We start from the raw sequence: 23,333 nt of genomic DNA, 5'->3' as shown, positions 1-23,333 counted from the left end.
GTGATACCAGTCCAGATGACACAGATTCCAAATAAGTGCAAATAAAATATTTTCCACTGCCAGAACACCATCATGTGATTTGCACGTGGCATCCCTTACAGCAGAGGCCATTGAGAAGTATATCGACTAGCTGCTGTCTGCCTCGGAATTCCCCCAGCAAAGCTGGCCTGGCTGGAGATGTAGGGTGCTTCACTTCCAGGCTATTAAATCTCATTGAAATCAATGCAACTCAAGAATGTACTGAAAATTAAGTAAACACCTACGGACTGTAATGAACTAGGATGCTGCACTGCTCTGTGTGCTTCTTTGGCTGATTTGTTTACCAAGGAAATATCTCAGAGGGACAGAAATTAGAGAAACCTTCTAAAAGCTGTAAGAATACCTTAAATAAATGCAAGATTGTTGCATTTATATTAAAACTACCAAGTTTAAGACCCAGTTTCTTAGGCCCTTCCAGAGATCATGCACTTATGTTGACCTTCTTATAAACGTATAACCCAGATAACTTAAAAGGAACCAAGATCTTCTACCACTTGCCAATACAAGATGCATTATTGCCCTAAGCCTCAGAGAAAACTGTAGCTTTGCGTTCCTGCTTTTAGTTAAGCTAATGAGGAGAAGAAGGAAGAGAATTTTTGGGGTGGGCTCTTCTTCCTTTCATCTGAAAAGCGGTTACTGAGTTGTTCAAAGCTTGTGTGCATAGCTCTGCGGGCTCAGTACCTCTCAGTGCCTGGCTTTCTAGAGACTACTACTGCACCATTGAAAGGAGAGGTGAGTTCTTCCTATATGCTCCCTGGAAGCAGGTTGAACACTCAGTTAGCAGAGAGCCCTCTGAAAAAGGGATATGGCTTTGCATTAAGCAGAGTTTGCAAATGCTTCTCAGCTACTCGTTTTATTCTCTTCTTGTTTCCTTGCAAACGATGAAACTTTTTAGAAAGGCTCAGGCAGCATGGACACTTTCTTCTTGTGACCCTAATAGTTTGGCTGCCCATTCTTCTCACCAGCCGCATGCCAGCGTGTTTTCAGTGACTTAATGGCACTGCTACTTTGGGGTAGCTGAATGGGGAAGCAGACTGCAGCTGCTTCTGAAGGATATAAATATTTTTTACAGTCAGGGGGCTCCAGCAGTCCAACAGGATCAGGGACACCTGGGCTCTATTCCTGGCTCTTCTGCAGACCTGCCATATTGTTCTCCTCCTTTCAGTAGCTCTAAACGAAGACCTTTTCCTGCCAAATCTGTAATCTTAGGTGTGAGGCTTCCATTTGAAAATTTGAGCCACAATGAGGAATTTCGGGTGATGGGGCTAGCCTATGAATGGCAAGGGTGGGCATTCATTCGATAACAAAATCCCACAAAAGCCATTGCACTGGTGAACACCACGAATGGCTCACAGGCCAACCTTACTTGCACCATTTACCAGTTAGCCATCTGCTCCCTTCAGATATTATTTTATGGCTTTCCTTTGTTTTCACCGAGGCCTAAACAGGAATGAAATTGTGAGTCTTGTCGCTAGCCCTTTTAAATAAATAGCTCTGCCATCGCTCTAATAAGTTTGACAAGTTGGTCCCAGGCCCTGGGCAGGAAGCTAATAAACTTCAAGTTGCTTTTCTATTGTTTTCCTAAAACAATTTGACTTCCTTTCTGATAGCCTCAAATTCCTTCAATAAAAATAGAGTAGCTGGGAGCCAGAGGAAGAGCTGAACTTGAGCCAAGTTGGGCTTACAATGCCGCCTGCGTAAGATCACATTTTTATCCTGATCCACGAAGACTCTTTAAAAGAATAGCAGGCAGACAGCTGCCAGTGCATGTCAGGAACAGCTCGGGAGCTAGTCTCCCCCAGCATCGGTCCTCCAGGCTTGAGGGAATCTCCAGCCAGTGAGCCAGTGTCAGACCGTAGCAGGAGGCTGAGCTCCTGGGAGCTGACTGGGGTTTGCTTACGCTGTCCAGAGTGTCCTCCCTCAGACACAGATCTCTTCTGGGAGCCGAACACTGACAGAGAGGTGGGCTCCAGCAAGACCAAGGGGCTGTGCTAAAGCTCACCCTTCAGTCAACTTCGTCTGCTCCTCCCTCTACCTGTGCAGGCTCAGCAAAAAGAGGTAAAGGTCTGTTCTTTCTTTTCTTCTCACTTTGGGAAACATATATATGTATATATGTATACACACATATCTTTTTGTAAAGCAGCAATTCATCTAGCTGGAAGTTTACCCGACTAGATGATGTCTGGTGGCTAGGTAGATGAGGACTCCTTGCTTGAAAATGACTTGCTGATCCTTTGGACAAATCCTTTACGCTCTCCACAGTTTGGTTCCTCCACCTGTAAAGCAAGGAGAGTGTTTATAGGAGCTGTAATTACATTATCATTTGCAAAGCACTTCTCAACTACTTGGAGATGCTGCAGAGTTGAGAAGTGGAAGCAGTAGCTGTGAGAGTGCTGTGCTTTATTTCCAGTAACATAAAGCTGACAACTAAGCATTTACTTTGGCATAGATGGTCATTTCTCCTCAGTGAGATGAAATCCTCTTCCACTTTTTCTTGCTGAAAACTTTACTGGCAAATGAGACTGACACACAATGACATTTCACACCTTGCTGTTTCTTGTTTCCTCTTTTCTCACTCTGTGCTGGTTTGGTACTCTGGGCTGGGAAGGGGAAAACATCCATCTATAATGGAATAATTTGGGATTTTTTTACTAAATAAGGAACTGTGACTATAAAACTGTTCCCCCTCATTCAGGGGCCCATCGTCACATGCTACTCCTGTTCCCTTGGGCCCAGACTGTCCTTGAGAGTTTGCCTCCTGCCGGAGGATGCCTTCAGGCTGTCTCCAGAGGTCTAACGTATAACAGAGAACTTCCCTCTCCCTCATTCTCTTTCAATCATATCCACGCATGGGGATTTTAGATAAAATGTTTCACCAGGAAGGTAGCATCCATTGGTGCTTTAGAGAAGGTACTAGAGGTGCCTGTCCAGCATGGGACAATATGAAGAAGGAGAATGAGTGCAGCGCTGTGGCCAGGCATCAGAGATGAAATACATATGAGAAGTTTCTATCTCAGTCACTGTTGAGTGGTGGTTTTTTTCTGAAATTTCCCAATGCAGTAAATCTGATATCCTCCCCAAGCACAAAGTCCTCAGTAATGGCAGGAAAGTACAAGACATTTTCCCTTCAGACGGTCTCCTGAAGTTCTCAAATCTCAGGAGAGCATCTACCTACATTTGAAACAGCCTTCCAGCAAAGCCAGATGCTCCAAGAACATCTGTTTCATGTGAAGAAGCTCTTTCATATGTGAGCTCTCATCTATACTACTGCATATTTACAGACCTTCTCTATGCATTGCATTGGCTTGCTCTTTTTGTTTGTTTAAATCCCTGACACAGAATGAATCCTCCATTAAATATCCATGGGATCAATGCTGAAAAAGTCATCACACAAACTCTATTCAGGATTTACCTGGCTTCTGTGTGAAAGTGAGCAGCTTTGATAAGGCAATAAGGCAAGTACAGGAAATAGAATGAAAAAGGGACCTCTTGGCTTATCAGGTTCGATCCCTTTCAATAACAGGCAAGTACAAAACAAATGGCTTTTTCTAAACTTACTAAGCTCTGTCCTAAATCTCATTAGGTTTCCGCCCTCACTTGTGCTACTAGACTGCTGTTCCAGCACCTCCTTCCCTGCTCTGTTGCTTAGAAACCTTCTGATTTCCAACTAAATTCATTCATGGCCAATTTATATCTATTTATCCTTGTGCCACATAGTCCTTTAGCTTATGTAGCTCTCCTCTCTCCCTAGCACTTACTTTCCCAACCCCCCATTCCTAAAAGTATTTATAGACAGCAAATCTCTCCTCTCTTAACCTTTGTTCTGCCAGACTAAGTAACTAAGCTCCCTTATAGTATTCACCCTGCAGGCACATCACACCGTGTTTTAATTACTTTGGGTAGCTTCACTAGCATGAAGTTCAGTGCAAAATAATTAACGCAGAAAAGCTCAAACTGGTACCGCATCTATTTTCAAATCAGCTCAAATATCTCTCTGCAGTCACTTCTGTGACTGATAAGTAAACATACTCTTGGCCGAGAGACACCCTCCATCCCTCTGATCACCCCGTTGCCTTTCTTTGCACCTGTTCCAGGCTGAATATCTTTCTTGAATGTGGGTGAGCAGCACTGCACACACTATCCTGGTGGGGTCTCACATCCTCTTGGACAACATTAATCGCACTCGCTGCAACTGGAAATACTGCTACATCCTGAAAGCTCACTTGCCTTTTTCACCCCTACATAGCATCACTGGTTACTCCTCCTTTGGTGACCTTCACCCAGGACTTTCCCCGTCTCGGTCCTGCCAACTAGGAACTCCCAATTGCTAAGCGAGATTCCTGTTACTCTCTGAGCAACAAGTTCCTAGTGTGTGACTTTGCACTCTCCCATTTAACCTCACCTTGATCACTCCAGTCGCAAAGAGCCTTCAGCTCTCCTGGTGCTGGAATCCACCTCTGCCCTGACGATACCTCTCAGCTTTGTTCCGTCAGCAGATTTCATTAGCATTTCTACTTTCGGTGCCAAGGTAATTAACACAAATACTAAAAAAGATCGGTCCTAAAAGCAATCTTTGAGCAGCCTCGCAGGTAACTTCCCTTCAACCTACTAGGGAACTGGTGTCTCAATTCTGTCAGTCTCTTTTCCACTTGAGGATTTCTCTAATAATCCCTGTCTTCTTCAGCTGAATCTTCTTCGCTATTTTGCTTCTTCTGGGACACCATATCATATGGCTTGCTGCAGTCCAGGTAGATAAGGTCTGCTATGTTTCTTTTACCTAGAGGGTCAGGAATCTCACCCCAAGAAAGCTATTTACCTTTGAGCAAAAGATGGTACATGTTGTCCTATTTTCCCCTTACCTCCTGGCTTTATTTCTCCTTTCCTTCAACATCCGTTCCACAGCATCATAAACTGCTGAGATCTGCAAGCTGCACATGGCAAGCCGTCAGCTGTTCTCCTCATTCCCACTGTCTGGGGGAGCATTCTCTTTCACTTGCTCTCCTCACTCAAGTCATACAAGTTTTGCATAGCAGTCTGTTGGGGAGGGGAGGAAAAATCCTTCTTCCCAGCTTACCAGTGGGCAAAACAGCTATTTCTCTAGCTGTGGAGCTGGAGAAGCTGCCATGACATCTCTGTTTTCCATTGAAGAGGGTGCAGTAGAGAAGAGAAGGGACAACACTTAGAGGGGCTGGCTGAGGTATCTGTACAACATCTCACCTTTCTGTCTTTTGCCCATTTCCTTTCTGTGCATCAAAATTCAAATAGTTCCCACCACCACCAAAAAAAAAGAGCTCGTAACAGCTACCTCACGTGCATGTTGCATGTATTGGACAGAAACCTTCTCCCCTCCCTCATTCATTCAACAGAACTAGACTGTGTCTGCTGGATTCAGAGATTAACTCTGTAGGAGAATGAGTATGCCACTCAGGAACAATACTGGGGTAGGAAACACAAAGGAGTGAGCAGGGAGAATCAGACCTGATCACCCTGAGTGTACAGCAAAGTGTCAGCCACACAGGGAAGGGATTACATTTCAGACAGCTCACTCACAGGACCTGCCTCTCTGTAGCATGTGAAAAACACTTGACAAGCCTTAGCTAGCCTATCCCAAAGCCATCTGTGAGCTAGATCTGTATTAACAACACCTTTTTTTGGACACTTCTATGATGAAGCCCTTGACAATTTCACTGGCATAAAATCAACAGGACTTTACATAATAACGCTTTATGGAAATTACCCCAGAAAGATGAAAGGACATAGTGATATTCTCCTTCCCATGAAATTCCATCACAGGTATACAACTGCGAGGCAGAAGAGGGAGAAACAACTCCAGAACCATGCCCATTTTCTTTGAAGTCACAGAAGGCCTTCCAATAAAGTTAGAAATGAAGTGGCAAATGACTATGGGTTTCTCCATACCAGGAATTTACTGAGCTGCTATGGGAATTTACTGTGCACTGTCTGTCCCACACTAACCATCAGTGAGGATTCAGCCCTCTTGAAAAGGAGTTGCACTCAACTTCAGAGTGAGAGTGTCCGCATAGGACATGCCTCCAGAGGTAGCCTCTGCACAGCACTGTCCCAGCATAGGCTGGCTTTCAATCTTGTAACTAAAGGGGATACTAAATTGGTGGGAGAACAATGATTAGATTAGAAGGGTTGCCAGCCCTGTGTTTTAGTCTCTGGTCTGCTTTTGCTTCATGATCTACACTAGCTGCTGCATAGGGACCACTGGGCAATTATGTTCTGGATGGGAGATATCTGGCCCAGGAAGGATTGCTGGAGGGACACCCACCAAAGCTTGTGCACAGCAAGCCAGTGCTCAGGGTAGCAGTGTCTTCTGTGCAAATCTCACTCTCCTGACACTGGTTCTTTGAGACCAGCCTTTATCAAAGCCAGATGGCATCTCTGATTCACCTTCCTCTCTGGGCCCTGATGTGCAGGAATCAGAGGCTCAACTTGACACATCCATGAAATACAAGACCTTCAGACACTTGGTGTGCCGAAAGCATTTTTTAGAAAGGCCCAAATGCTCATGCATCAGACTGTGTATGTGCAGGGAGGTGGTGGGGGGTGGTGTGTCAAAAAACACCTCTCCTGACAGGCAGGTCAGTCTATTTATCAGTAAGGGGTCCTGTAAAACCCTCCTAGGAAGCATCAGGTGCCCTTTGGGACAAGGCTGCAGCTGTGCCGGGCCCCTGGTCCAAGCCAGCAGAGCAAGTCCTATGTTATTTGAAGAGGTGGAGGACCCTGCTCCACATGAACTCTGCTTTGCCAGATTAAGCTTGAACAACGTCCTTCATCGATGTCTTGCATGGAAAAAGCTTCCCAGGGTCTGGCTGGCATAACTGTGGGGCAACCCTGTCTCTTTTCATTTAAGGAAGGCTTAGACCATGGCATGTTATCTGGGGGAGGAGGTGCAAGGAACAGCAGTACCGGCAACTGGAAGGGACAGCATGAAGCCGGCAGCGAGTGCATCCTGTCGGCATGGGGAGGGTGGCACGGGGAGAGGCTGAGAATGGAGAGGGAGGAATGAGATCCATGGTCTTTAAAGGAAAAAAAACAGGAAACTAGGTTTGAAAATAGAAAGATTAAGTTGGAGGGGGTGGGAGAGACAAGAAAAGTAGGTGAAGAAAGAAGAGGGGGAAAGGCAGAGAGGCAGTGGGGAAGACAGAAAGTGACACAGAAAGGGGGTGGAGAAAAAGAGAGGAAGAGAGAGAGAACCATATTAAGGGAATAAAACCAAGCAACTGAGAAGAACAAGGAGTCCAACTCAACTACGGAAACAAAAAGTGCTAAAGCAAGGAAAGGAGACAGAAGACAAGGTACTGGAAATCAGGTAAGTAACCATGAGGGGGAAATAACAGAACTGCAGAAGCTTCAATGGCAGATCAAGCTGTTACACGCAAGGGAAAAACAGCATGAGGGGAGAGGAGGACTTGATGAGGCAGGAAAAGAAGGATGGCCCAAAATAACCTAAGAAGTTTACTTTTTCTTTCAATTTCTCTCCAAAACATTCCCATTAGTAACAAGATGGGCTTGGGACATTTTAAAAATTAAACTCTTTTTTGCCACAGGCAGCTACAGAAATGACGAGGAAGCCTCCCTGCAATGAACATGGACACCAATAGATTTCAATATACAGGAAAGCAGGATAAGAGCCCCAAGTATCCTCAGACAGTATAATGTGCAAATTGCAGTTTCTGTCAGATCCCATTTCAGCATGCTGTCAGGCTGCTCAGGGGAGGGTGGTGAAGGGAACTCTTACCTATGAGAGGCTCTCAGGGTATAAACACTTTATCAAGTGTCTGCGTGAACCGCCTATATTCCGAAGCGCACAGGATGGTTTCAAAATATTCAGGTTTCTTTTCCTTGAGAGTATTGCGTCCTGGCTGGTCTGTGACATGGAGCCTGGGAACATAACTCAAATGTAGAGAAGTGCCTTGCTCGTATCTCCCAGTCACCAGTACTGCGCACGCCGCGGGGGGAATGCCTTTCTTCTCCATCCCGACACTGCCCAGGGCAGCCTCAGCAAAGAGGCACGCAGACCTAAAGGGACAAACGCCCTCTCCCACTAGCAGCTGCTGCTTCTTTTTATTTGCCTTCCTAACTTTTTTCCCCTTTTTGTACTTGGAATAATTATTCAATTACATTTCCATAATTTAATAGTTCTAGCATTGCCACCGCATGTTTCAAGCCCAGCTTGGAAACAGAGTACCCCTATGCGTCCACCTGGAAAGAAGCAATCGCAATGAGCGTAAAGGTTGCCTGCTAATTGCCACCTCTGATCTGTGGTGACTCCTTTGATTTCCTAAAGGGTCATTTCACTGGCCATTTGTCATGTCTAACGAGCTTTGTGGCACTCTGATTTTAACAGCTCAGGTAAACTGAGGCAGTGCCTCTGTCCCTGAAGTACCATGAAAACCATCAGAGGATCACATAAGTAGCAGTTGTGGTCAAACATCAGCTAAAAAAAGCCACAGGCTGAATGAGCCTTAATCATTGAACTCTTCCTCCATGCTAATAAACCTGTCAAAATACCTTGGTGAAGCAGTATGTGTGAGAAGTTTTTTCCTACTGCTGCCTATGTGATCCTCTCTTTAAGGCTAAAGAGCTTAATGCATGTAATATATGTGTGCATATGCGTGTGCAGCTAGGAGTGGGTTAAAGTGTTATTCAGAAGCCTCACAGTATTCAGTATTTGCACCAGAAGCCAAAAAATTCTGCATTTGCTGGTCTTTTCAAAACCTACTCTAAGAAGAGCACAGATTTCTAACTTTCTTCCCTCTTTCCTTGGGAGCAGAACAGTAGTTTAGGAGAATTCCTGAGGCTTCAGGGTTTAAAATAATCATCAGGCTCCGATCGCTTGGGAACTATGTTAAGCATTCCTGCTACTATAACTATTTGGGGTTGTTAGTTTTTTTCCACTCAACAGTATATATTATCACAATATTTTAGTATTACGGGCTTTCACATGAAAAATTTAGACCTTGCCAGAAAATACAGGACTTCATACCCTAGTCTCTCTTCTCTTTTTGACCTTCAGACAGATTTCACACATTCTGCACGTTTGCCCTTGTTTTCTGACTTATCTCACAGCATTGAAAATAGACGAGAAGGAATGAGTAATTCAGCACTATACCGTGTTATTAGGGAGCACATTTCAGAGACTGCTCCACACCTCGGTTGCTGTTGTATGAGGCACGAGGACAGAGGCTTAAAATTAGAAATAGTTCCCAGGAGGCACCAGAGGAACTTCAATCTTCGGGCTAAGAATTCATAAAGAGGGAAAAAACCCTCGATTTTATGGCTATTGATAAGCAACAGGGAGATGTCTATGAACAATACTCTAGCATGCCAGCTCTTTCCTGAAACAAAGAAATATTCATGCCACACAGTAAGTAATGAGCATAGAGATGCATGCTTCTAAGTCTCTCTAGTGTATCTTTAAAGAGGGGTCAGTGGTTTTTAATATGAGAACTAAGGGGTTTACACTTATATTTCCATCTTGCTTCATTATCTTTGTCATTACGGACATGCCTTGAGAATTTCCATGTGAAACTCCTTTCCCTTAGAAGCAGGAAAGCTGACAGATGCCTTGGTCAGGGCACAGGGTCGCTCAGGAAGTGAAGCAGTTCGGCGAGGGTGACTGCTGCAGGGCTCCAGGGTTTCCAGCTGCATTCAGATGTCTGGTGAAGAAGGGAGGGAACAGTGGGATGGGAGAAAAACTGTCTCCAGTTTAAAATCAGACAAAGCTATCCAAGAGGACTGGAGTTAATTCTTGCTTCTTGCTCCAATTTCCTCTGTCATGATAGGGCAAATCACTTAAGCCATGTTTCTTCACAAATGCTCCCTCAGTGGTATCTCTCGTCTTCTGGATACCTGACTTCTAGATGTGGTCCAACGGGTGGAAGTGATAAACTCTCCCACTCCAGCATTAACCAGACAGAGCTCTGCTTTGAACATACGTTATATTGTGCTAAGTACACTGAAAAAATCCCCAGATTAGCAACATCGCCAAACAGCTTCCAAAATTAATGAACATTTTTTATCTTAATCTCTCACTGCCTTAGTTCCTCAGGTGTAAAGTTGATCTAATACCATCTCCTCACCTCCAGGTGGTAATGAAAATAAGTAAATTAATAATTGTGAAGCAATCAGATACTGCTGTGATGAAAGCCATAGGAAAACCCATGAGGAAACGAATAATTCTGTCTTTAGAACTGGTGTTGAATAATGTACAGTAAATGAGGCACAGGCCACCCACTGAACAATGAGAAGAAAACAAAACATTGAATAGCTGCTGTTCAAGAAAGCCCCAGCCAGGCTGGCACAGAACAAGGCAGGCATCCTGTGCAAAGAATGAGGTGACAATGTGAGGATGTGGTTAAAGACTCAGGCCCCGGCACAAAGAGATTGAATTAAGATTACTGAGAACAGTAACTCTAGCATTTCCTAACTCCCTACTGGGGTTTAGCACAAATTTAATATTAGTTGGTTTTAAGGGGGGGGTCATACACTGAGTATATAAAATAATGCACTCTCAAGCTATAGCCAGACTTCACCCTGAATGAGAAATTAAATACCTGAGGCAAGGATACAGCAATGAGGCTGGAGCGTGAAGAGAATCCTACAGATTTTTGGAAAGAAGGAAGAAATGAGATTTGACAAGGTAGTACTAAATGGGAAGTAGATGGTCACTGAAAATTTCCCCTTTCTAAAGCTGAAAGCATTAGCAACCTGGGTGCTGTAGAGAGTTAAGTGGTCAAAACTGCCAAAAAGCTGAGGCAAGGCTCTGTGGGGGGGAGCTTGACTATAGGAGAGCAATGGGGAAGTGATAGGCAGGGAGACATGGCGGGAAGAGAAGAAAGGATGGGAAAGCCTCTCCTTCTCCCACTACCTCTCCAGTCTGTTTTATTTCAACACTATAACAAGTTGCATCTCATGCAGTCTATGAACCAGCCTAAAATCACACGGGCAGGGTTTTTGCTGCTATACTGGGCCCAATGCAATGCCTGCCATCACTGCCATGTCTCCTTATACCAGCCTCCCCCACTGACTAAGTAGTGCTTAAGATCAGCTTCTCTCAGCAGAGCTCAGGAACAGCTTTACTACAGCAGACCCCATGTTTCTCAGCATGCTTCTGTTTTCCAGAGCTCCATCTGCCCTGTTTGGCTGTCCCCTCTCCTGTATACAGCACTGCCAAATTTAGCATCATCTGCAAATTCATATAGGTTAGCTTCTCCCTGCAAAGATAAAGAAACTGGAAAGAGCACCAAGCTCTGTAATCCTGAATTGGATGCTCTTCATCCTGTTAGTTAAGGAGTAAGCTGAGTAATATCCATTAGCCTCTTTGCAGCATCTACATCAGAGAGAGAATTGATGTTTTTTTCTAGCAAAAAGCACATGTGAGCCTTCATTTAGCTTATCACAAGTCCGGTTTTGTCACATTTGCTGGGCTCTCTAAGGACCCACATTTCTCTAAGGCAAAGAGAGGGAATCCCAAGAGAATTAGAGGGTGCTCCCTGCATGCTAAGTGTAAGCCTGGATACCACTATCATGTAACTATTTGATGTGAGCTTTTCAAACACAGTGGGTCAAATTCATTCCTCAGCTTGACTCATCTGAGTTCAAGGTCTTTTTTTGTTCTTGGTCTCCTGCATCTACATCAGGCAGAGCTTGGCCCTAATATTTGGATATATGAAAGCACAAATTGACCCTGGCCAAGGAGGGAAAAAAACAGCATTAGATGTCCTGGATAGACAAACAATAAAAATTCAGCTAACTGAGTCTACAGCTTCCACCATCACTTCAGATGAAAATATTCTACATAATACTGTCATCTGCTTGTGTAACACATCCCTGATGTGCGCACTTGGAGGTGTTGAGTGATTTCCCTCTGTCTGTGTCTCTGTGTGCGTCAGGGTTGTGTGTGTGTTCAGGAGGTGACAGGTCATTCAACTCCCTTATCTTCTCACCCACTCTCTTTTTTGTGAACTCTGAGATTTTCCACATTTGGAGAGGAGGGGGAAAGCACACCTCATCAGGAATAACAAGCTGTTTGCAACTGCAAGCAGGGCCAGTGGTCTGGATACCAGTATGACCCTTCCAGAAATTGCAGTGAACTCAGGAGGAGCAGAGATATGAGAAACACTGGATGTCTGTCTTCTAGGACAGGAGCTGTTAAGAGAGCTCTGCCTCTCCTGTGAGATTTGAGTCAAAGTCACTCTCCCTGATACTGGTTCAGCACAGGACTTTGAACCCAAGGAACTAGAAAGGAACCTATGCAAACGTGTCAGTTTTTTTTTTTTTAAAGCATAAAGAAGTACAAACCTATTTAGTCCAGATCTGTGTGCAGATCAGAGTTACAGATTTGGCTAAAGAACTGGCCTATTTCAGGCAGAAGCTTGTCATAAGCACATCTGTGCATGTATGAAGCCAGAGGGATGGCGCTTGGACGAAAATGCCTACTAGAACATTGCTTGTCTATTGTATACACATACAAAGGAGCCAATGTCAGTAAACAGTGAACAAAAAGGTACCTGCTGAGGTGGGCTTTAGCATCGATCTATGTCACAAAGCTACGAAAAGCCTCTGGAATTCAAAGCATCGCACCCATGCTGGACAGTGCATTTCTAACTCTATTAATCTTTTAATGTTGTAAGCCACGTGCCCTCAGAATGCTTCCTGACCAGGTCCTGGCAACAAAGGAGCACTGTATTTGTACATTGAAAAGGCTGCTTCTTCCTTTTGGGCACTGACCACGGCTGCAGGCTCTGCCAGCAATAACAAGATGTTCATCTCTTAGGAAAGCACCAGAGAAAAAAAAAAAAAAAAAAAAAAAAAAAGAGAGAACTTCTGGTTCTGCCAGGTGTACCTGCTATAGAAGGGTAGCACGAGAGGGATTTCTTTCAGGTCACCAAGACAGCATTGTCCCAGGGCACAGGAGAGGAGGGCTGCGGTCTGTAGAAGCAGATGTTCTTGTGCTGTAGAAGCAGCATTGTGTCGCTATCACCAAGTCTAAGAGGCAGTGCTGCACAGAAAAAAGGACACACGTTTGCAAGTCACAACCCCTGAGCGCTGTCCCCAGACTGCCACTAACAGTGACCTCAAACAAGCAGTTTGCCCTTTCTGTACCCCAGTGATCACCATCTGCAAGATAAAGATGACAGCATCTGCACTCTGTGGGATGTTGTGAGGCTAGACTACTGCTAACAGGGGGCTGGAGATCCTTAAGTAAAATGTACAGCTGTATAGCAAAGCAGCGTTAACTAACCTCCAGTGCAGAGCTGAAAGTGTCCTTCCTAAGTGTCTACTGGTGTGAGCATCCAGTTTTGCAGTGTGGGGACCACTCAGGTCCGGCTGCAGACAGTCAATGCAGGGGAAAAGATCTCTGCCCTCATATCCCCACAGTAGCTATCTCTTTTGCCACACGCTTGCCTGGACCTGCTATGAGGTGACACAGCTGGAGGAAGGAAAGCCACAAGCAATTCCTAGGCACTGACAATGCCACAGCTGGCCTGGATGACCCACTGCACGGGGCTGTCACTTCTCACGTGCCCAGTACCTAAAGGAGATGGCTGCCTCCCCATTTGGGAGCTCAGAGGGGATGGACTTGCTGCGTGGCCTCCACGCACAGCCCCGTGTCTAGTGCGTGAGCCTCTTCACGGCATCTTGGGCCCCAGCCTTCTAGTTCATTGGGACATCTCATTAACTATCAGATACACATATTTGTAACCAATTGAGCAAATCACACACACAGATTGGGCAAAAATACAATGGCTTTGACTTTGTTACTTTCCCCCTCCCTGGGAACCGCGCTTCCCCCACACAAAGGAGCCTTCCTTAGAGAGCCTCTCCGTGTGCCTGGGACCTGCCAAGAGGAAGAGGTGAGCCCAGCGAGGGAGAGCAGAAACAGTGTCATAATCAGTCTCTTCACTTTATTTTAGAAACATGCCGACCTCCTGTCACCTTCCTTGTGGGAAAAGTTAGCATGAAGTGTCAAGCTCAGCTATTTATATCACTGCTGATAGTCTCGCCTGTCTTCTAAAGAGGGGCAAACTTTCTTCCTAACAATTCCAGGGCAAATAAAATCATATAAAGAGGATTGCGCAGGAGCAGTCCCCCTGCCTCTTTGGTGTGAATTTCCTAGCTGTTCCCCAAAGCCCCAGCTGGTCTGTCCAGAACAAGCGCGCCGGCCGGAGCAAGTGGCAGCAACGCAAAATGCTCGCCTGTCGTTCAAAGTATGCGGCATCACGAAGAGGATGGGCGAAACTGCTCCAAGAGCAATGGACACTTCCTCTCCCACAGAAAAAGGTAGTGCAAAAAAAGGATGGTGGAGAGCAGCCCATTGCTGGCGAGCTCGCCTGGTGTACTGGCAGGTGCCGTCCCCACTGGGGTATTTTTATCGTGGAATTTGGCAGTCACAAGGCAGCCCGGAGCTGGGCGGACGCCACGCCCGGCCTGCAGTGTGATATTCGGTTTTCCCCAGCTTTAATAGCATTCCAGGTGATAATTAAGCCGGGCCGGCCACATTGCTGGGTTTGTGCCAGGCTGCGCTGCTCTTTGTCACATATGCGTTCCCTGGTGCCAAGATCCCATGACTGCGCACAGCTCCGTTGTTGATCCAGCAGAAAGCTGACAGCCAAAAGCACGGCCGGGCAGCGGCACAGCCCACAACTCTGAATGAATATGCATGGCTCCGCTGTCAAGACATTCTGCTATCAGGTGCTGAGACCCCGCGAAGATACCCAGAGGTGTTTTTGGCTGAGTCACACTAGAGTGAGATGAGATTTGTCCAACTGAGTCCAAACTAGGAATATAAAAGGCCGCAGATGCTTACATGCTGAGAGGTCAAAGCATGCGGGACGACAGTAGTCTGGGAATGAGGAAAGGGAACTATACGGAAAATTCCCAAGAATAGTAAAGCCCTGAGGAGAGAGGCTAGGTCAGAGGCAGTCCTGCCTAGCCAGGAAAAGCTGTCAGGAGGTGACAACAATCCTTCTTTGCTTGCTGGCAGCAGAGAGCTAGATGCTCTCTTCTGTTGCTCTAGCAGGCCCTTGGTCTGGCATTGCAAGAATAGCTCGTTAATAACTAAAAAACGTCTAAGCCAAAAACACTGCTCTAGGAGGGAAACTCCTTCTCTTGGTTTCCAAAACTTGTTCTCCTGTGGACACCCACCCCCTTTCAGCCGCCATCTCAGCTCTCTGTGGGGCTGTAGCAGGATGATCAGGAGGCATTTGGGTCTTTGGGAAGCCCCTCCTTTAAACAGCCTGTGCAGGGGAGCAGCCAGCAGGAAGGGCAGAGGGAGCAGCCCTATTATCTAGCCTAAGCCTCATGGCTGCCAGCCTTGGATCATTCCGATTTACTTCCTCTTGGAAACTTTTGTGCCTGTGTGAGGCAGGTAAATTACTGTTATTCTCACATCCATCAACATTTTTTATTTCTGGACTCCTCTTGCACTTACGTTTGCTTTACTTTGTGTTCTGTACACATTGATTTCTACAATTTGCAAGTATCTAGGTTTAGTAGCCTTCCCTAGGGAAAACAAGCCATAGTAAAACCCCAAACTACCTGCACATGGTAGAACTGATGGAAAAAGATGCTCAGTTTGTGATTGCACATGCTTATGACAGGAAGGAAAACTCAGCCTTGGCACAGCCAGGGAGAACTGTGTTCATTTTTACCCTAACAAGCAAGGTAAATCAAGAAAAGGCAACTGTCAACTAACAACAGCAGGAGCAATAGGGGCACCTGCAAACAACAAACTCACCTGGAAAAATGAGGACACACACCATTGTTCATGCTGTCTTGGAAGGAATATTCCACACGTACAGTTGTGCTACACCATATTGACCTTGGACGCACCTGTACATTGAACTGTAGGTAGCTGGTTGCCTTGTCTGCACTATGGGGAAAAAAAAAAAAAATTAAAACCCCTGATTTCAGTGCAACTGTCTGTAAATATTTCCCATCACTGATTTATCCACCTGTATTTAACCCCCTGGTGCCCACAGAATGAAGCCATATGGTAATTTCTCCAGAATGCAGTAACTGCACCAGAGCCATTTCAGAAGATAAGACAGGACAGATCCACAGATTTGCCAGTTTTTACCAGTGCAGACAAAGAGGAGTCAGAAAGACTAGCTGATTTTACTAGCTGTGTTACTGCTCCTCCAGTTCTGGGCTGGCAGCCGATGAAAGCTTCAGCATACTTTGAGCAGCCACCAGGATCTACATCAGCACGATTGCAGCATGCCTGCCAAAGCAGGAAAGAGCCAAAGCCCTTTGCTTCCTGGTATGCTCCTTCTCCCTCCTCACACAGGTTCCAACTGGCGGTGGGGCAGCAAGTGGTCACCTCCCGTCTCCTTACCTGGGCAATCCTCACCCATCCGCAGGGCAGCCCTCAGCAGCACGAGGAGTTTAAGGGTTCGACTTTTGATCTTTGTACCATCCATCCTTGCAGATGGACACCGCACATAAACAAGCAATGGCATAAATCATTGCGTGCGCTGCTACATTAAATTATATCATGTACATAACCAGAGGAGGGGATATTGTTCCCTCAACAAGTGTCTCTGTTCTCCAGCTTTTACTCACAGGAAATCTAGACAATATTGCTGCAGTAAATTCTTGGCGTTTAACAGTGTCTACTCTCCACAGACGTTCTTTGTACAGTAAAAACAATTGGCTCTTAAAGACAAGACAAGGGACAATAAAGAAGGAGAGTTAACACTTTTGGTCCCTACGGCTTTGGGATTTACCTTGACTAGCGCTTTTAGTATTTCATTATGATGATTATTAAGTTTTTCATTTATTTATTAAAAGGATATTTTCAAAAAGAGTGACTGTGGGAGAACATTCTCTCCAAGGTAATACTGCACACTTTATAGCACCTAGCCCTTAACTCACACGCAAGGGAGAGCTTTGCAGTGCCCTGGGAAGGTAAGCATGGTGAGTATAACTGGATCAAACGATTGCTCAAGCACTCCCACAGAGCCCCACAAAAGATGGATTAAACCCATCATTCTCTTTTTAGCCAGGGGGTTAAGTGACTTGGCCAGAAACAGTCTGTCAGAGTCGGAAACAAAATTGAAGCAGGCTCTCCAACATCCTCACGTTGCCATCTTACTACCAGCTCACCAAACCTTTCCTCTCATCAGACCACCTACCAAACAGCAGTTCCCAGGAGCTGCTGTCCTTGGGAGGCATTTCAAAGGAGGCTTTTTTCTTTGCCTGTGTCATTTGAACTGTGAATTTTGTCTCAGAGCTTAAGAAAAGAGGAGGGAGCAAGATCCACCATTTAGATTTTGCAGCAGTTCCCTCTCAGAGAGGCATGACAGGGTGGCAGCAGATTAGGTTTACAGGACTGGCACAGCTCAAAGTCTTTACACTCCCTAAAACATTTGCAGCTTGTGAATGAAACACTTGCAACTGGCGACACTGCAAAACCAAAGCAAAACCTATGGGCAAGGAGCAGGTGGGCAACAGGAAGGCTTTCTCTGCATTTCTTTCAGTGGTGGCATTGAGCTCAGAAATAAAGCCCAGAGCTGAGCACTTCATGTTCCAGGTGTCAGTGCAGGTATTACACAAAGGCGACATATGAAAGTGCCAAGGCACTGCTCAGACCAAGCCGTAGACTCCAGTCTTATCTCCCAGGGGATCAGCCCATTAAGGATTCCCCAGAGCCCAGTTTGCAGACAGATGAATACTGCTTTAACTACAGAGTCCACAGAGAATGCAATATGCTGACCGCAGTGAAAGGACTTTCTGAACCAAGAAAAAATCTGGCTCACTCTCAAAGTTTTGGCAGCCCGTTTAACAGGTTGTAGTTGGATTATGCAAAGATGATCACTTTTTGTTTCAGTAGCCGAATAAAAAAACCCCAAAACCCAACACATTGTTTTCAGTGGATGCGAAACAAAGTTTTCGGCAAACCAGACCTCATTCACTTCAGGTCAAATTAAAACATTTCCTTTGACACAAAACAAATCATTTCACTCCATGCATTCCCAGTTGGGCATTTCCTAACCCTCCTTAGAACCACTCTCTTCTATTTTCTCCCACAGAGGCTGCATCCAATTCTCCCTTCAAGACTTCTCACCCCTCCTGGTGAGCAGAAATGGGGGACTGGAGTTTCCTGGGAGAGTTCCTTGAGGAGGTCCACAAGCACTCCACAGTGGTGGGGAAAGTCTGGCTGACCGTGCTCTTCATCTTCCGGATGCTGGTGCTGGGTACAGCAGCTGAGTCCTCCTGGGGGGACGAGCAGTCTGACTTCATGTGTGACACCCAGCAGCCTGGCTGCGAGAATGTCTGCTACGACAAGGCCTTCCCCATCTCCCACGTCCGGTTTTGGGTACTCCAGATCATCTTTGTCTCCACCCCATCCCTGGTGTATATGGGCCATGCGATGCACACAGTGCGCATGGAGGAGAAAAGGAAGATGAAGGAGGCAGAAATAGAGGCCCAGGAGATGAAAAACAATGGTGACACATACTACCAGCAGAAGTGCCCCGTGGCAGAGAAGGCCGAGCTGTCTTGCTGGGATGAATCGGGAGGCAAAATCATACTCAGGGGCAGTCTGCTGAACACTTATGTCTACAGCATTTTGATTCGCACTGCCATGGAAGTGGCCTTCATTGTGGGACAGTACATCTTGTACGGGATCTTCCTGGAGACCCTGTATATCTGCCAGCGGGCACCTTGCCCCCACCCTGTCAACTGCTACGTTTCCCGTCCCACAGAGAAGAACGTGTTCATCGTCTTCATGCTGGCTGTGGCAGTGCTCTCTCTATTCCTCAGTCTGGCCGAGTTGTACCACTTGGGCTGGAAGAAAGCCAAAGAGAGGTGCTCCCGGTCTTACAAACCCAGCCCCAGCACGGCCCCTGGCAGATTGGAGTCCGTCCCGCAAGTAGAAAGGGCCCAGATGTACACTCCTCCACCAGATTTTAACCAGTGCTTGTCAAGTCCCAATGGGAAGTTCATCAGCCCCTTCAGCAACAAGATGGCCTCCCAGCAGAATACCGCCAACTTTGCCACTGAAAGGGTCCATGGCCAGGAGGATGCTGCTGGTGAAGGGCCCTTCATTAAGTCCAGTTACGTGGAGAGTCCGGAGGCGGCCAACGAATGTGCGGCACCCGCCTTCCCTGAGAACTACTTCAATGAGAAACGCCGGTTCAGCAAGACCAGCCGTGCCAGCAGCAAGGCAAGGTCGGATGATTTGTCCGTGTGACCTGTCTCCAGGAGGGATGAGGAGAAGGAGCAGTCTCAGCGCTTAGTAAGACTTCTGCAAAGTGGACTCCAGACTCTTGCCACTAACCTCTCTGTTTTAACACCCTCTTGTTCCTTTTCAGTGAACATCATTGTTCTATTGCAGACAGCACCTCTCACAGCTTAAGGCAGGGGCAGCCACTAGGAAACACGCACTGAAGAGAGGCACCAATCTCAAGACGTGAAGCTCTCGGCCCTATTTTCATCATGGGACCCACAGGGATTGGAGACTCACCATCCTTAGCCTAGCAGAGCACAGGCCAGCAGACTCCTGAGGCTGCCCAGCAGGTATCCGCTGCGACACTGTACTCAACAGACTGACCGGACCTCAACCCCCTTGCATCTCCTTTGGTGTCTATTCAACATTTGCTACATCAGCTTGGCAATTATACTGAGCTGAAGCTTCTCTCACCTGCAGGGAGCAGAAACACACTGGTAGGCTTTCTGACAGAAAGACTTTCTCATCTGCTTTGTTCTCACTCTTTCTAACCCTCCCTTTCTCTACCTAAGCCCAGATATTTTATACCAGTTTACCTATACAATAAATTCTACTTGAATTTTTTGACACTGTGTATATAACTCTTCCCCATAGATAAGGACGTCTGTGGTCCCCCACACAAAGCTGCCTCATGTCGAATGTTGGAATCCCTTCCTCATTCCTAAGTCAGCGCAGCAGACTGGCCCTGGGGCCCAGGGATGTCACTTAGATGACCAGTTGATGAAGACTAGGGAATTTTCCCAAGATACTTATGTCATCAATTCTAAGCAAGACATCCATTAACAGATATAGAGACTCTACTGTGAGAACAAATATCCTACTAGTAAAAAAGGAGGAATTACCGTGTGGAATCAAAGTGATTTTTCCCCTTTTTAAACTCATCTTTCAAGCAACATGAATGCTGCTGAAAGGGTGCTGCCAGCTGCCAACTTGAGAGAAAAAACATGCTCTGTTTATCTGCAGAAGAGGTACGGCCTGTGTCTTCTCTAACCAACCTACCAAACACTTCAGCATCTTTTGCAAGGAGGTCCCCTCCAGGTCCCACACATCATTCAGCTCTTGGCTGCTCTCTCAAGCCTGCCAGCCAGTGCAAGCCAAGATATTTGTCTTCACAGCAAGTCCCTGTTCTGCCGTCAGGTCATCTTCATCTCCACTCCATCCCTAGCGCATATGGCATTAAGAAACCACTCATGGACCAGCTCTTTCCACCACTGTAGCCTCTCAGAGCAGCCATTGGGGCCCAACACTGCACAGTGAGTCTGGTGGGTGAGGTCTGTAGGCAGCTCCCACTCCAGATACGTTTTCTCACTGCAGAACTGACATCCCTCTTTTCAAGAGAATTGCTAAACAGAGCTAAGCTGCTCCCTGTTGTTTACCCTACACCGCCCTTCCAGACACGGGCCACAGCTTCCCAACGTTGGACTGCGTGAGCGAATGGCCTGGGACCAGCTTATGAGGGGACTGAGCCATTCCCTCTCTTAGGGGCCGCCGAGAGGGATTGTGAATCCTTACTCCTGATACATAGTTAGCTTTGGTACAGTTTCCTGTACATATAATACATACTCACACACAGGGGGGAGGAAACCATTTTTTTGTTTGTAAGGTGTTTTATATATGTGTATTTTTTAATTCTGAAGAGACCTGCGTGCTCTCCTTAACATGAGATTTCAGTCAATCGTGCCTAGGTTTCTCCTAATAAAGTTCTAACTCCATCTCTCCTTGTTGATGTTTCTCCTCTCACGTGGCTGAGAATGAGCTGCTAACATCAATCAGGCTGCCTGCCAGCCTCTGCTGCTCAGGGATCACAAAAATTCCCATCGCCCAGAGTGGCAGGGACGAGGGGAGGGCTTGGCCAGGGGGATAAATAATAAACATTGGGAAATGATTGATTGACTGGCTAACAGAAACCCCCTCCAGCTCCTCCGCCTGCCTCTGCATTACCAAGGAAGACCGGGAAGAGCTGGCCAGAGAGCAGAGCTTCCATCCTCTTGCGGTGGAAACGCTCCCTCCTTGCATCCCCTAGAACACCTCTGCACCCAGAGAGGCCACCTGTGATGTGAGGGCAACTCAGCAGGAAAAGGGTAGCAAAACCTGTCCCCTGAGCATCTGATTGCTTGTCCATGCAGTAACAGAGCCCTGAAAGGCTTTTTAAGAGGCAAGGTCTTGAGAGACATTGAGAATCCACTGCTAACTACCTCTGCAAAGAGTTCCTGTGGGTACTCAGCTCTCTTTCTTAAGATGTAGTTGTCGAGCCCGAAGAATAACCTTTCTTCCCCCAGCTGACGCCTCTCCTCCAAACTTCATCCCTTGCTCCCACTTTCCGACTTTCACAGGCTCCATCCTTCTGACCTTGGATCCCCCTGTCCACCCAAAGGAAGTGCCCTTCCTTCCTCTCTGCACACAATCTCCTATCCCATGGGACTGTGCAGGCTGGGAAGCTGAAGACCTGTAAAGTACTGGGTCCCAGCAAGGACCTTGGGAGAGGGCATAAAGAATGAAACCTGAACTCAATGAGGACACAGAGGCAAGGATCTTTAACTGTGTTAGAAACTGCAGGGACCATTTAAGATCAAAAAAGCCTTGGTTTAGGGGTTTTCAGCCCAGAAAGGAGGATGCCACCTGAGCACCCACAGCCACACAATGCAGCAAGGAGGCAGGATTAGTCCTAGCAGGCCTGGGGTTTTTAACTGGCACGTGCACAGCCCTGAACATGCCTGTCCCTTAGGGTGCCACCTTGCTGGGAGAGATACGCAATGAATAAGTCAGGAGCTTATTAAAGCATATTCACAGCAGATCACTCCCCTTGGAAAACTTGGCTATTGAGTGATATTGCTGCTTCATAGGGCCACTCAAGCACTAACCCAGGCCTTGTTTAATAAACTATTCTTGGTTTATAATAAGCAATAGCCAAAACTTTAAAAGCCTCTGTGCTACAGGCACTCAGAAGGGTAGCATCTCTGCTGGAGAGGAAGGTATAGCCGAAAAATTAGGATAAGGATCTCCCCTATGCCATTTCAGACCCCTACGATCCAAGCACGTTCACAGGTGGGGTTCTGGTGATCTTTGAGACCACAGGAGTACAACCATCCCAGCTCTCTGTCTCCTAGCCTAGAGAATACACACATCAAAGCCGATAATCTCCCTCTGCCACTCATTTCTTAATGCCTCCCTGGTTCTGTCTTCTAGGTATAACAAGTGGGGAATATTTGATGGATGGATGTTTGCACTGGCTAACAGACCATAAACTTGCGATTCTTGGAATCCACTGTCAAGGCCCGCCAGGCTATCACACCACGATAGGAGCACATTTCCTTCAGCCAGAGAGCAGAGAGGCTGGCCTGTCATTTCAGACAGATTTTGTGTTTATTGGTTTATTGCTTTGTACCAGATGGATGGGTGGACGATCTTATAGTCGTGACCTAAATCAATGTTATATATTAAATTCAGCCCTTGGATGGGCACTCAATCTTTAAGCGGCAGCATTACAAAGACAATGCTCCGAGGGAGGAAAAAAGAAAAAGTGAGAGCTTTTCATTCTGCACTTATCCCTCTTTTCTCCAAAGTCTTACCTGCTGGGGTCCGCTCAGCCTCTCAAAACTGTGAATTTTCCAGCGAGAGCTGGAACCGACAATTGACAGAAATACCGTCCCCAGTCATCTCCTTGGTCAGCACACCTCAACCCGTTTCAGCATTGCCTCCTCTAACTGGTGTCTGAAGGAGCCAGAAGTCAGTTCTGATTTACAGCCCTGTGCTGATCAGCTGCCGAGCCTAAGATAGGAGAACAGGGAAACGTGTGTTTCACCAAGCTCTTAAAACAGAAATACTTAATTCTATAAAAGGAAAAGCTATATATAAAAATACACAGAATGCCAAAACTAACAAAGTAATTAATTGAGACAAGGTCATGCCTGTAGTCTCCCTCCTCTCTCCAAACAGCACGGTGGGACAGCTGAGCAGGCCAAGAGACAAATGAGGGAGAAATTGAGATAAATACTTAAAAGTAACGGCTGATCTAGAGCACATGGGT

The 23,333-nt window shown here is 46.4% G+C and overlaps 1 protein-coding gene across 1 annotated transcript; it reads left to right on the top strand.

Moving 5' to 3' along the window:
- The first annotated feature begins 18,160 nt into the window (after positions 1-18,160).
- GJA5 (gap junction protein alpha 5) lies at positions 18,161-20,986 on the top strand. Its single transcript, XM_009274482.2, has one exon. The coding sequence runs from the start codon at positions 18,161-18,163 to the stop codon at positions 19,268-19,270; it is 1,110 nt and encodes a 369-aa protein (XP_009272757.1). The 3' UTR covers positions 19,271-20,986.
- Positions 20,987-23,333: the final 2,347 nt, after the last annotated feature.

The sequence above is a fragment of the Aptenodytes forsteri genome, unplaced genomic scaffold, assembly GCF_000699145.1.
Source record: "Aptenodytes forsteri isolate BGI_AS27 unplaced genomic scaffold, ASM69914v1 Scaffold207, whole genome shotgun sequence".
Lineage (NCBI taxonomy): Eukaryota > Metazoa > Chordata > Aves > Sphenisciformes > Spheniscidae > Aptenodytes > Aptenodytes forsteri.
The sequence above is the reverse complement of the archived record's forward strand: the minus strand, read 5'-3'. Positions and strand labels throughout refer to the sequence as shown.